Source organism: Vigna angularis, chromosome 6 (genome assembly GCF_016808095.1).
Source record: "Vigna angularis cultivar LongXiaoDou No.4 chromosome 6, ASM1680809v1, whole genome shotgun sequence".
Lineage (NCBI taxonomy): Eukaryota > Viridiplantae > Streptophyta > Magnoliopsida > Fabales > Fabaceae > Vigna > Vigna angularis.
The window spans coordinates 25,186,025-25,201,297 of record NC_068975.1 but is presented as its reverse complement, the minus strand read 5'-3'; the positions used below and the strand labels follow the sequence as shown (position 1 = coordinate 25,201,297).

At 28.1% G+C, this 15,273-nt stretch overlaps 1 protein-coding gene across 1 annotated transcript; it reads right to left on the bottom strand.

Annotated features, from left to right (window-relative positions):
- Nucleotides 1-244: 244 nt before the first annotated feature.
- On the bottom strand, nucleotides 245-6,666 carry LOC108343524 (glutamate decarboxylase 1). The gene is made up of 7 exons (XM_017581861.2): nucleotides 6,389-6,666; nucleotides 6,078-6,282; nucleotides 2,183-2,383; nucleotides 1,857-2,071; nucleotides 1,408-1,661; nucleotides 1,248-1,300; nucleotides 245-933 (listed from the first exon to the last, which is right to left on the bottom strand). The coding sequence occupies exons 1-7, from the start codon at nucleotides 6,472-6,474 to the stop codon at nucleotides 442-444; spliced, it is 1,506 nt and encodes a 501-aa protein (XP_017437350.1). The 5' UTR covers nucleotides 6,475-6,666; the 3' UTR covers nucleotides 245-441.
- Between the last annotated feature and the right edge of the window lie 8,607 nt (nucleotides 6,667-15,273).

The following is a 15,273-nucleotide window of genomic DNA, read 5'->3' as shown; positions in this document are numbered from 1 at the left end:
AGTTATTTTTTGTCTTGTCACATGTTTTTGTTATATTCAGCAGGACTTGAATCTGAGTTTGCACACTTTTGTTTAGTATTCAAGTAATACCTCCCCTATTATGCAGAACACAGTTAGTCTTTTAAGGCATACTGTGAGGAAGAGTTGTAGCTTTTGATAACTATTGTAAACAGGTTTCATTCTCTCATAAATTTTTGGGAGACATACGCATAATTTGAACTTACAACAATAGGATTAGGACAAGTGAAGATAAATATAATCCATGTTCATAAAACAAAGTGAACCAGACTTACATAGATAATCGCGTCTAGAATTTTGCCTCGGATCAAATTAACAACTGAATCTGATAGGCTTGACTCAATAAAACGTACACACTGCCCAAATCATACATTAAAAAAACTACTAGGCAGGGATAGGCACAACACACTCTTCAAGCTAACTCTAGCAAACACCATTCATCTTGTCATTGAGCTTCTTCCTCTCCAACACAAACTTCTTCCAAACCGCAGTGATTTCCCTCTGTGTCTCCAGAGCACTCTTCTTAACCACTTTGCCATTTTCTTCTGTGTTGACTGCCACGGTGGTGCTACTGATCACCCTTGCTGGAAGGCTATCAAGCTCATGCACCACCTTTTCCACATCTGCCACCAGACGCTCTGCAAGAGTTCTTGAAAAGTCCTCCCTGATGACAACACGAAGCACTGTAACATGTTGAGCATCTGGGGGCATGGTGTATGCTGGCACAATCCATCCAAAACGTCTCAGCAGGTCAGAGATTTGAAACTCGTCAAAGTGAGTGTGGTCTTTCAGGGTGAAAGCAACCAAAGGCACACCATTGTCTTTGGACACAATGGCAAACCGCCCTGTCTTCTCGAGTCCCTCTTTCAGCACCAACATGTTGTCTCTGCAATTTTCCATCACGTTTCTGTAGCCCTGCACACACATTCACAACATCAAGTCTGTAGAGAAATATGATATTTCTATGGGAAATGCTAGGAACACTCTTTTGAATACACTATCCATTATTCGTTGAAATTTACACAAAAATTAAAATTGTAAGTGAAACTCGTTAAACAAGAAATAAGACCCACCAAATTTTGGATTTTTAATAAATTTCAACTGTGAAAGAGAGTTCTAAAACAATGTATTACAAGTAATCCTCTTTTGTTCATTTTTCTAATGTGAATTAGAGGAATTAGGGTAACCCCACTGCAATTATAACTGGGTCACTTGGTTAAACTTATTACCTCAAAACCAAGGCGAATTAGTTGGTAGTATTGAGCAATGACTTGGCTGGAACCTGCATTGCATAAACCAATGAACGTTGGGGGTAAGAAAGTGTAAGTAAATAGAACTTGTTGGTAGTACTTAGATAGAGTAAAACAGGATAATTCAATTATGTGTTACCTTTGGAGAAGTTAAGTGTGAAGGTGGGTTGATCAGCTCCGAGATAGTTGATATGGAAGATGAGTTCTTCAGGCAGGTCCTCCTTGCTCCTCCAGATAACCCAACCGATTCCAGCATACACCAAACCATATTTGTGTCCACTAACATTGATGCTCTTCACTAGTGGTAATCGGAAATCCCACTCAAGCTCTGGGTAAATAAATGGAGCAATGAATCCACCACTGGCTGCATCAACGTGAATAGGAGTTTCCCACCTACCAAACAATTTCACATGTCAGTTCAAAAATCTGCATGCATCAGAGTTTAGTAAGCCATTATCAGTACAGAAAATTTCATACCCTCAATCAATCAGAAGATAATGAAGGAAGGTGCAGCATATTCAATCTAAACATGATGTTTAAAGCAAGGAACATTTAAAAATAGGGAGAGTAAAAGAGAAAGAGTGGTACCCAGTTTGCTTATTCTTTTCAACAAGAAGATCATTGAGGCGTTTGACATCCTCAAACTCTCCGTTTAGTGTGGAACCAAGGATAGCAGCAACACAAATAGTGTTCTCATCCACCAATTCCGCAGCCTGGTCAGGGTCCATTACATAGTATCCATCACGCAGCTTCACTTCCTTCAACTCCACCTCGAAGTACCTTGCGAATTTCTCCCAGCAAACCTTTACACGAACAGAACCAAAACTCTTACCAATTCCACACTCAATAGAACAAAGCTAGAACTTATTGCATGTCAGTGATTTTCCTGAACAATGAAAATTTTTGAAGTGTACCTGAACGTTGGCTCCGGTGACAATGTTGGGTTTGTCATAAGGCTTTCCCTCTGCTTTCCTTCTGTTTTGCCACCTCCTTTTGAAGGCCAATCCAGCCAACATTATGGCCTCTGATGAACCGACCGTGCCAACACCAACAGCAGTTTCAGATTCTTCTAGTGGTGCATTAAAAAGATGAGCTATCATGTTCACACATCGGTTCTGCATGCATACAACAAAGAAATTAATCTCCATAAATGACCATTAATTTTGCTTAGCACCCTTCAACCATAAAACCACCAACTAATCCTATTTTTCTTTCTCAATTCTCATGTGTAATCCTGCTATTTTTATAATGCGAATTATATAGTCTTACAGTTGCAGCAGCTGTGGAAATCATAAATATAAAATATTTTTAATCTTCTTCAGAATTGATAATGTTACAAACTTTAGTTTTTAATTAAAATACTTCAAAATCACTTAATCTTTTTCTATTCCTATAGACTAAATTCATGTATATATAAGAACTGAAATAGATGTTTTCAAATTATGGAAAGTACAAAATAAAGTCTATTTTATTTTATGGAACAGATAAATAATTAAAATTGTGTTTTTTTTTTAAATGAACTTTACTTTCAATCCATCAGGTGTTTCACTCTCTGTCATACTAACTTTTCCTAAAATGAAACAGTGATGGATTGAAAAAATATTGGTGAAATTAATCTAAATTATAACTTAGAGACACTCTTATTCAACCCGATCTAGTTCATTAAAAGTGCAACCTTTTCCTTAAGATTACATATGTTTTTATTTTCTGAAATTGTTTTAAAATTCTTTTTGACTTTTAAAACATTAGTTTTTGTCTATGTAGTATTTGAAATGAAAAAAAAAAAACTACTTTTAGCATAAATTAAAAAAGAATTACCTTTAAAGTTTAAATTTCTTTTTGACTTTTAAAAGATTATATATATATATATATATATATATATATATATATATATATATATATATGTGTGTGTGTCCGCGCGCTCGCGCTTTAACTATTTTTTATTAATAAATATTACAATATTCTAATATATTTAAAAAAAAAAAGTGATATGTATAATGAATTAGTTACATAGGCACCACAAAATGCTACACGAGGCACTGCTGTATTAATCTTCAACTGTGCGTTGCACTGTCTTTTTCAAATGTGGAGTATCATTAATTTAAATTATATATAATTTATCAGAGGAAATTGCTATGCCTTTAAGGGATTTTTTTAATTAACTTTTTATGAAACTTTTGTCTTTTTTTAAGTTATGTTTTTGGTACTATGATAAGAGTACCATAATATTCTAATTAAATTATTATTTTAGTGTGATAAATAACTAAAATTTCTAATATCATATCTTTTTTTTTATTTCAAAAGTACAATTTTTTAATGAATTATTTATAAACAGACTTCAGTTATTATTAAAAATCATATTTTTATAATTTATTATTTTCTAAAACAGAGAAAAAAAATCTTTTCTTACACTAAACATGGTTGAAGGGTAGCATGCCTGTCAAATCATGACACTGCACGTGAAACTTTCAAACATACCATTAATTTCAGGAAAAGGGGAAGCAACGATGGTGGAAGACCTCAACTTTTTATTTTGTTTCACTTCCTTTAGATTAAATAAATTAAAAATACAATTTTTTAAAAGTTTAATTTTCTTCTTCCAATCATGCCATTAATTTTCTTCAAGCTTTATCATCATGAGGATGGATCATTTCAAAAGAATAATGAAAGCCCATTGTCTCTGAATGATTCGGAGCAAGATATCACTAGTAAAGTACTACCATTTTGTTTCCACAAAAATAGTCCAAGTTAATATCTAAAGAAGACTATTTGAACTACTTTAAAGTGATATTTTTTAATAATGAAAATCTTAAAATAAAAAAGTACCATCTTCCTAAATTATTTATTGTTTTTTTTGTAATTTGTAATCTTTTATTGATCATTTGAAGAGGTTAAAATTACTATATAATTGAGTTAATAAATTGTTGATTAATACCTAATATAAATTTGGTAAGAAAATTTTGAAAGAGGAAAAGAATATTCAGAGCGTTTGAAGAAAAAGATCCCAGTAGGTTTTCTCAAGACTTATTTTCCTACCAGAAAATTGTCCCAAAATTATGAGGGTCTCTTTCAAACACATGCCACCCAAAATTATCAAACCATTAGTTTTTTATTTCTACTTCATTCACTTTTTGTGTGTGGTCCTTTTAGGTCGAATTACACACACACACACATATATATATATATATATATATATATATATATATATATATATATATATATATATATATATGCAAAAAATTATCAAATAAAAATAAATAAAATTTTAAAAAAGAATGATCTAGACAAAGCGAATTTGTTGGGGAGGAAAAAGCTAAACAAAAGGCTTGATTTTATTATCTGTAAGTATCGTAAAGTCATAAACCAAAAGAGACTAATTATATACCGACAAAAAAAAAAAAAAAACAGAAATGAATATTCAAATAATACCAAACAAAGAAAACAAGTCTCTTTCTTTTAACCTCAAGCATTTCTCACCAAAGAGCAAGAGATTCAATTTTCGTAAAGCTGATAATATCCTTTTAAGAAAAGAATTTCCCTTGATAAATTATTATTATTTTTAAGTAAAGGAAGATAATTAATCAATCTTTAAAAAAGAATAAAATTAATTAATTGTTAAAAAGAGTGAAATTAATTAATAAGGTGGCGTGATTGTTGCGCGTGATGGATGGGAAAATTCTAATTAACTAAAGGTTTCGGCATTCGGAAAAAGACCAATCAATCAAGACGGGAGAAAAGGAGTGATCTGATATACATTTCAAAATGTTTTTCAATGTAGAATTTTGTTTTCAAGTTAAGCAAAATTAGTTTTAATATAATTTATTTTAGATTTTAATCACGTATAAATAAAAAATTTCGATATTTATTTATTAACAGTTTTACTATCCATCAAGTAATCACATTATTGTATTTTAAAAATTAAACGACTAAGCTCATGCAACTTTTTATTAATAATATTGACAAATTAACAAAATAAGAAAAAAGAACTAAACCTAAAGTACATTGATTATTATGTAAGTCAAATAACGAAAGTTGTCGTTAGCATTAAAGTGAGTAATTTTCATAGTTAATGAATTAATTTTTGTATACATTTTTTATAGTAATGCATAAATAAGTTAAAATGTTACTCATGAGTTATTAATTTATTTTAACTCACTTTGTGGCAAATATCGATTCGTTTAATAGAAAATTAAAAATAAAAAAAGAATGGAAAATAAAAGGTATGCGTGGAATATAGTTACAAGAGTTTGACTGTTCTAATAATTAATATACATATAATTCGTTTAATGCAATCAAATCAGTTTTTCTCCGCAAACTTAAATTGATTTTAGCACAATTAATTTTATTTAGTAAAAAACCAGTTTTCATAAAAAATATACAGTGTGTTCAAAACTGAAAATATAAAACAGTTGAACAAAGATCATATTCCACGCTACAGTCATTAATAACTTATTTAAAAGAAAACTTTACTAAACGTAAATTGATTTCTCAAATTATTCTACACAGAAAACAACTTAAAAAAAAAGGAAATATAACATTTTTAAACACTCTGGATAAAAATAAAATGTGATCTCACATCAACATTTATTTTCTACCATTAATTATTAATTATTTTTCTTTAAAAAATAGATCTGATTTGTGTTTTTTTTTTTTGTTATTAGAACAAAAAGAAATTAATTTCAAAAGGTGACAAGAGAAATGAGATTAAAAGAAAATTTAGGCAGTTATTTAATTGAAAAGTCAAAGAAAACTTAACCACTCCCCACTAGGCAAGAAATTGTGAATTTGATTTGGAAGGTAGAGAGTTACCTGAAGCTCAGTGGTGACAGGGTACTCATCCATGTCAACATAGTTCTTATTGATGGAAGCCATGATGAGTTTATCACACTCAGGTTCCATCCATGTCGTCACAAACGAAGCCAAGTTCAACCTTGGGTTCCCATCCAACATCAACTCATCGTTTATGATCTGGTACGCTGCTTCCTTTGGAATCGACTCCTCCGGCATCCTGAACCTGTGTCGTCTCTCCAAATTAACGTTAGTTTCAGATCCACACCAAACAAACAAACTATCATACATAATTTAATCTGTCGAAACAAAATATGCAACATCACACATGCCTGGGAAGTGAAGTTCTGACATAGCGAGAAGCGAAGGTGGAGTGGACAGAAACGTCGGATTCGGAAGCGGTTTTGGAGAGAACCATGTCGGAGAGGGTGAGAGTGTCGGAGATTGAAAGTTTGTTTCAGAATGGAGAGTGGAGAAACGAAGACATGGGGAAGTGTGGACTTTGGATATATTTATATAAGACAATTAGGTATACGTATTCTTAACCCAATCAATAGACGACATATCAGATATAATTATTGTCTAGATGTAATATATTGAGTACTGATTCAAAGTAGGCGTTGCAATGCAATCAATACATTTTATAGGTAGAGCATTATCTTTAAACACAATTTTACTTTATACTAATTTTTAAATTTGACGAAAAGTTGTACTAATTTTTAAATTTGAGGAAAAGTTGAGTTAAATAATTTATAATTTCTATAGATAAAGTTTTTTTTTTAATACTTACTAGATGTATACTAGTGTAGGAGGGAGATACAACTAAGACATATCAAGACGACATAAAAAAGAAGAATTTTTTTCCTTGGTTGATGCATCCTTAAATATATAGGAGCCTTCTATTTTATTGTCTTAGTATAATTCTTCTTTTTGACACGTTTAATTAGTAATTTCCTTTTATATAATATGTTCTTATTGTTATATTTGTGTTGAAAAATTGTACTTATGAATTATATTAATATATTATATTTCGTGAAAATGATCTGTTATAGTTTATTAACTCTGAAATGTCTTTATTTAATAAACTTTTGATTATAAATGAAATGTTAAACCATATACTATGAGTACATTAGACATTATCTTAAACTAATAAAAGTTATTTTCTTAGTTCACCTCATAAAGAAATGAATTGATTTAGTCAATTTTACTTAATATATAATTTGAAAAATATTAGTTGAATAGCCCGTTTATGCGTAACATAATCGATTAATTTTGAAAATTTTCAAAACCAAAATAGTTTACTTACCCCCGTAGTGAATTTATTATTATTATTATTATTATTGGTAGTTGAACTTTGTAATTCATTAAATATTTTTTTCTCCTATATATCAAACATCCAAAGTGGTTTAATGGCTTACACTAATTTTATTCATTTTGTCGTATTTGTGTTTACTAGTGTTATAAGAAATATCTTGCACATATTTAAAGTCTTGAATTTGAACGTAAGGTGGCTGAGATCAGTATTCCAACATCAACACTTCATTCCCACATCGATATTATTTAACTATGAATCAAAGTTATGCAGTTTCAAAAATTAATCAATAAAATATAGCTAAAAAGTAAAACTAAAATCGAACCTCTTACGAAACATAGACTAAAAAAATTAGTATTTCTTGTTGGGAAAATAGAATAATACTCAATTTCTTTCACACTCATTTATTGTTATTGATCTAGAAGCGTAGACTTTGTTTGACTATACCATTTTTCGTTATTACCACCCGTTTACATCACTTTCACATTCAAATAAACGTAAAAGATATATTTTTCTTGAAAAAATCTTGTGACATTCTGATCGATCTTTTCTTTTGCTTGAACACAAATTTTAAACAAATACAAGCAACAAAAATATTACTGGAGTAAATACCTGTAACTTAAAAACACTCATTTGATCAACTTTAGTAAATCATTTCAAGATTCCTTTGTATTTCGAAAATATAATTTGGGAAAAACGAAAATATAGACTTTTGTCTAAAGAATAACTTGATATTTTGTGAAAGATAAATCAAACAACATTACATAAACAGAATTCATGTTTATCATCAAATTTTAATAAGTTTATATGGCAAAGAAATTTAATTAAAACTATATTTTAATTTTAAAAATCACTTTTGGATTCTTTTGATAATAATTCTGAAAAGCAATATTTAAAAAAATTATAATATTCATCAAAATATGTTTTAAAGTCTTAAAATATATGGAAAAATATATGTGATTTTAATTTTAAAGAAAAAAGAAAAATATTAAGCTGAAATAAATATAAGTACTTTAATTATCTTGAAAAAAGATAATTATTACAAATACAATTAAAGAAGAAAATTTATATCTTTTCATAATAAAATATGATATGAAGATAATAAAAATGTTTATAATATATATATATATATAGAATATTCTATATATATATAATATTCTAAATATTATAGAATATTTTGATCAACTTTTCATTTCTATAATTTTAACCATATTTCTAAGAAGTAAGTTGATTTGTCTAATACTAGAAGTGATTAAAATGAGATGAAGTCTAACTCTCTTTTTTTTAAGTTAAAAAATTATAAATAGAAAAAAAGTTGAATATTTAAACCTCATTTTATAAACATTACAATCTTTTTAGAATAGTTACTTTTTAATCCGAATTTATAAGGTTTTTATTTTTATTAAGATCCAAGTCCGTGAAACTAGTATAGAGGAGAACAAAAGCTATCAATTGAATGTTTGTTTAGTATAAGTTTTTTTTTTCTTTTGTTGGAGTAATTGAATTTTCAAGTACAGGAAGTTGGATTGTGTTGACATGGTCAGAGTTTTATAACTGGTCTACTATGATTAATTTTGGTTATGTTGATAAAAACATGGAAGCGTTGTTGTTAATTAAGTTAGTAAGTGTAAGAACTATGTGTTAGAAGTCTCACGTCAACTAGAGATAAGGTCAATTCATAGTTTATAAGTGGGTGCAAACCTCACTCTACAAACCGGTTTTGTGAGGTTGAGTTAAGCTTAAAGTCCACTTCTAACATGGTATCAGAGCCATGGTTAGAGCCTATCCTAGCGATATTTGTTGTTTGTTGGACATATTATTCCACCCGCTATCGGACCACCCATTAAAAATGGTTTAATTTGGCTGAGAAAGCTAGATTGAACAATAAACTTTGGTTTTATTCTATTATTGGATTTACTTAGAGTTAAACAATTGGTTTTGTATCGTCAAAATTGGTTGAGGGAAAATGTAGAAATAATGTTATAGGTGGTTAAAGTAAAACATTTAAACCTTATTAAAAATGTATTTTGGCTAAATGAAAAGTTTGTAGAATTTTGGAGTTGGCTTTTGAAAATTCTACAAAATGAAAAATTCTACATAAATCCGCTTACCGAATGGAAATTTAGCTCAATGGATTTCATACAAAGAGCTAACATTACTATCAAACTCGAATACGCTTAGCAAAATAGTATAAATGTTTTAGTGCATCAACTTTTTCTCAATGAATTTAGACCTAAGAGCAAAATCATAATTTTTTTGTTTGTTAATTTTGATAAACTATTATGAAGGCACTAGACAGATCAATGATTTTCAAATTAGGTTTAGTAATATTTGTAGCCTTTGATGTTAGCTTTATAGTGACTTTGAAATCAATTAAAAAGAAATTCTAGAATTGAAACTATGATTATTTTAGAAACAAAGGTCCAGTTGTCACTTTTTGGAGATGTTATTTTGATTTTCAAACTTTTAATTTATGTAGATAAATTATTTTTGAACTTGAGGTCTTCGTAGATTGGTATCTTATTTTCTTATCCTATAAGTTATAGTTTAGCAAGGTTGGATGAGTAGAACTTGATATGACTTATCTTTAATAATAATCGTGAAATGACTTATGCTTTATCAGTTGTTTTAAATTGTGATAAAATATAATATGATATGTGATGTGATGAATGTATTGAATATTATTGGTTTAATTTTTTTAAAATGTAATGTAATGTTTACGAATGATACATATGTGTAAATTGAAGGAAACTAGTCTCAGACTTTGTGAACTAGGGTTCAATTTGTGTATTAAGTAAAGGAAGGTCTCCTTGTTTCTCTTAATAGTTTAAGGTAGGTAGTAAAAAGTTGTACGTGAGTTCTTGAATATTTGTATATATATACTTAAGTGGTAATAAATTCATTCATATCCTTGAATTTTAGTTTATTTGTTGGTATAAGTACTGGATTGGATGAAGTATTAATTTCTAATAAGTTATAACTAAAATATTTTTTTTAATCATTTATAATTTGTTGATTCTTTTTAACTATAAGAAAAAAAAAATAGATTTAACGACCAATGAAATTCATTGATAATTTCTAAAATTTCTCAATACATAAAAGTTATCAAAAATAAAGAATTGATGATACAATATTTATTGATAAATTTTAATGACAGCATAAAATTTACTGATAATTATCTATTAGTAATTATTTATGATGAGAATACATTGATAATTATTGATGAATTATAATTGTTGATAAATATCGTGGTTTTATATTCTTACTTTTTCTCTTACTCTTTTTTTTTTCTTTTTCTTCTTCATCTTCCTACTTTTCTCCATGTTATCGGTCATTATCATCACCATTATCACTACCGCGACTCCTTCTCCTCTTCCTACTTTTCTCCATGTTATCTGTCATTATCATCACCATTATCACTACCGCAACTTCTCTTCCTCTTGTGGCTTTACCATTGTCATTGTTTCCTCTTCTCCTTCTTTTATTTTTTTTCTTCTTCTCATTCATCTCTGATTAATTTATGATAAATATCTATACAATTTAATAAGAAAATTGATGTCCATTTTTTCAACATAGTTACGATAATTTTTAAAAAAAATTGAATTACCAACATATTTATTAACATATTTTAAGTAATTGAATTATCAACATATTTCAAAAAAATTAATTACTAACATATTTACTTACAAATTGTTTTTAAAAATCTAATATTAATAGATTTATTGATAATTTTTTCATTATATAGTCATCTAAAGCAAGAACTTCACAAAATTTATTGATAAAAATATCATTAACAAGTTTGATTAACAGAAATTATCTATGAATGTTATCAACAAATTCATATCATTGACAAATATTTTTATCAATAATAAAAATTTTAATTTTCTCACCTATATTATTGATGAATTCATTACTGAAAAATATTTCTCTCAATAATTAAAACTCTGAAAGCCATTAATAATATGCATTTTACTGATGAATTTTTTATTAATAGAATTTCATCAATAGTTGAACTTTTCCATTAGTATTTATGCATTGATTAATTATTAATATAAATGGCATGTGATTGTATTATTACAATAAAATTATATTAAAGAACTTTTATTATATTATCATCTCAAATTTCATATAATTAACCAGAGTTATTTTTTGTGTGTGACTTGCTGTATAACTATTAATAACAGATATACATGTTTAAAGTTATATTTGAAAGAATGGAAACGATCTTTTATGTATATATAAAAGCTACTTACTTTTATAATTATAAAATTTACATTTTATCATCAACTTCTTTCATCAATTTTATTTATTAAACTTTTTTTCTTATATTTTACAATCACATTTTTTTAATTTAACCTATTTCACTGTTTAGTGAGTAAAGCATGTGTACATTTTTTTTAAATGGTGCCATCCAAACAAAATAGTTTTACGAAAATTTATTATATATATGAAACAATGTTTTGGCTTTTCCCAGTATGAAACACCTTATTGAAAAAACTAGAAACTGAATAATATAATAGTAAGATATGTAAAAAACAAATAATAAAGTATATAAAATAACATCGAGCAATCAAATTAAAATAAAAGTAATAATATTACCTAAGCACGTGTTTTTTAAAATATAAAGTTTGAAACTAGTATGAATTGTTATATTTTTCTCTCTCTCAAGAATGCATTATAATACATAAAAGATAGAATATGTTTGTCGGTGATGAACCCCACAGGAACGTGCTCCAAAGAGATAAGAGTCGATGAGATATTTTCAATAGTTTATTAAGAAAAAATCTCTAGATGGTGATTCTGGTGTGTCGTTTATTTCATACTATCTTACTTTATGCTTTCTCCAAAATATATTTTTATTTAATTAAAAAATTCCTTTCTAATTGCACCAAACTAGTTCTTTCTCTTTAATTGTTTTCTTCATTTTCCTTAAATATTTCTCCTCCTTCTTTCATAACCCAAAACCAGTCTCTCTTTTTTTTCTATCTTGACGAATTTGTTAATTGGAGAGTAGCTTTGGTAAGTTTTTTTCGTTCCTCTTTTCTTCCTTTAGAAAATGCATGCATGTTAGGATGTTCGGATAAATGGTTTCTTACGAGTTTGAACTTAATGGTGGAAGTTTGATAGTTGGTATTTAAATTTTTTTATATGATTAAGGATATTATGTGAAGTTTATTACTATATTTTTTCTTATAACACAGGAAAATTGTGGTAAGAAAAACCAGCTCTATAGTAATACTTTTATTTAAGCTATTCTTCATAATTTTTATGTATGAATATATATTTATTTGTGAATTTGTCACATTTAAAATTTGTAGTTTTGTTAGATTATTTGTAAAACTTCCTTTTCTTTCTTTTAATTTTTAAAATTTTTATTCTCTTTCACTTTAATCGAAAATGAGAATTCTTTCCTTTACTCTCTTAATCCAACTTAATGCAAGTACAACAATTTCTTTTCGTGAGTCTAATATTTTTTATAATGTAAACTTTGTCTTTTTTAAAGTGACATTTCTAGTTGTTCAAACTCTTTCGTATGAAATGTAAATTCAACGCAACATTTGAGTCACTAATCCAAGTTGTTTCATGTTTACAAAACTTTGTTTCTTAGAGTAAATTGAAGGAATGACATTTTGTCCAACTCAACAAGCTGAGAGAAGCAAAGGTGTTTAAAAATTTGCATGTTGATTTTTTTGTCATTTTGGTTGTATGTATGTTGATTATGTTATGTGAATAGGAGTCGTATGATGTATGATGGATGATGGGTGTTTTTAAGTCATGACATGATTTGTTTTATATTAATTTGTGGACTGAATATGTGCTCAAGCTATTTTGTCAGGGAGTTATGTAAAATTTGATGTGTTTGAAGCTTGATTAGTGATTTGTGAATATGATGAAATTGAAGATTTCTACTTGAAAAATTGGCTATTAAGTACAATTAAGAGAAAAATTAAAAATGCATTTGAGAAGGAAAAGAACTCAGGAAGCCACATTGAGCAATTGTGCAATAATTAAAAATCTGATTTCACAAAACTCATTAACCGCGCTCTAAGCTGTATTTTTTACTACTAAATGCTAGTTTAAACTCCCAAAGTTAGAGAGCACTCTCATGACAAAGCATTGAACGTTATTTTTTATTGTTGACACGCAACCACCTGACTTTGAGGCACCAAGCGCCAGTACCTGCCTTTGGGTGCTACTCAGTTTTTCGACTCTGCGTCCTCTTTGTAAAATGAAGATTCTTTCTTTGTTAATAGTCAGATCGAGTTGAAATTTTAATAGTGGGTCATAGACACATAGTTTTACCAATTAGATCTTAAATTAAAGGTTTGTATTGAGAGCAATATTTTTCGTAAGTTTCCTATAGATTAGATTGTTGACAACTTTGACCTTTGTTACTTATTCGATACATAACTTTTGTATGCCACTAGTGCAACAAAGGGAAACGACAACGGTTACTTTCGACAATACGCTATGGTTGTCGAATCGAGGCATATACTGGCAAGGTAAAAAGGTGGGGGACTTTTGGCCTCAGTTCCAACCGAGGTAATATCTCAAAGGGTACTGCCTCGATTCCTCAACAACCAAAGTAGTAAGGAAGAAAAAAAAACGAGAGGAGGGGTTATTACCTCGGTTGAACCAAGGTAATAACATGGACCTATGATAGCGGTGCTAGGCTAAACCGCTGCCTAGGCTAAACCGCTGCCAAAGCCCTATTTTTTTTAAAAAAAATTATCGTGCACCCTATGGCATCGGCTGTGGCTGAACCAAGGCCATAGACAAACTTTATACCTCAGTTTAGCTACAATCGAGGCCTATTCTCCTGCAATAGCAGATCTGTTTTTGTGATATCCACCATCACAAAAATAGATTTGCATATCAAACAATATAATAACAACACAATAGTCAATATTTACATCACATAATGTTTAAAGCATAATGTACAAAGTCTAATAACAATAAATCAACATGTGCTAATGTATTTTAAATCCTAATAACTATGAACTATTGAATAATCTAATTAAATTTTTGCAAGTGTCTTCCTTAGGTATGTAAGTGGCTTCTCAGAAAGTGGAGTAAGAGTCTTGAATCTCTGCACAAGACAAATGATATTAATTAATGTATATAAATTTCAAATGATGAAAAAAAATAAAATTCATTAAATCTAAATATCACCATTTTCCATCGTGTTGTGATATGGACACGAATAATGTGGGTCATCCAATACATTAAGTAGTATCCATACTCATATGACTCACTCTGTCTATTACAATACAATATATCATTACAATTGTAAATAATTAGTAAAAATAATTAATATATTACTTTTATTGAGTGAATGTTGTGTTTCCCCCTAATTTTATACTATAATATATTGCTTAGTTTATTACCATGCCCAACTTGTAAATGATATATAGTTGTGGCACGTATTCCTGTTTTGGCAATGAGAAGGTATAATAATATTAATAAATAACTAACTATGAATTTTAATAATAGAGGAGAGTCCAATTATTCTCATTCAAAACTTTTATTCCCAATTTGTTTATAAAAATTAATATAATAAAATATATGCGCTACATAGATTTGTTAACATTTTTTATAGAAAAAATAATAAAATTATAACTATAAAAATAAATATAAATAATGTTTATTTATTTTATAAATATTTTTTTATTACAAATAGCTATTTTAGTTTTACAAAATTTTTAAGTTAAAAAAGTAGTTAAATTCTAAAAAATACTACTTAAAAGATAAAATTGGTAAAATAATAATTTTAATTAAAAGAAAATATTATTAAAGATAAATTAAAAATGTGAAAAAAATGAATTTCATTAATAATGGTATAGAAAAATATTAATTAATGATTATGTTTCGGAATTATTGTATATGTTACATTTATAATGTGAA

Excerpts from the sequence above, each read along its gene's own strand:
- LOC108343524 (XM_017581861.2), bottom strand. The coding sequence starts at position 6,474 with ATGGTTCTCTCCAAAACCGCTTCCGAATCCGACGTTTCTGTCCACTCC. Across the intron at positions 6,283-6,388 it reads GTCAGAACTTCACTTCCCAG|GTTCAGGATGCCGGAGGAGT; the intron begins GCATGTGTGATG and ends GAGACGACACAG. Across the intron at positions 2,072-2,182 it reads TCACCGGAGCCAACGTTCAG|GTTTGCTGGGAGAAATTCGC; the intron begins GTACACTTCAAA and ends GTTCGTGTAAAG.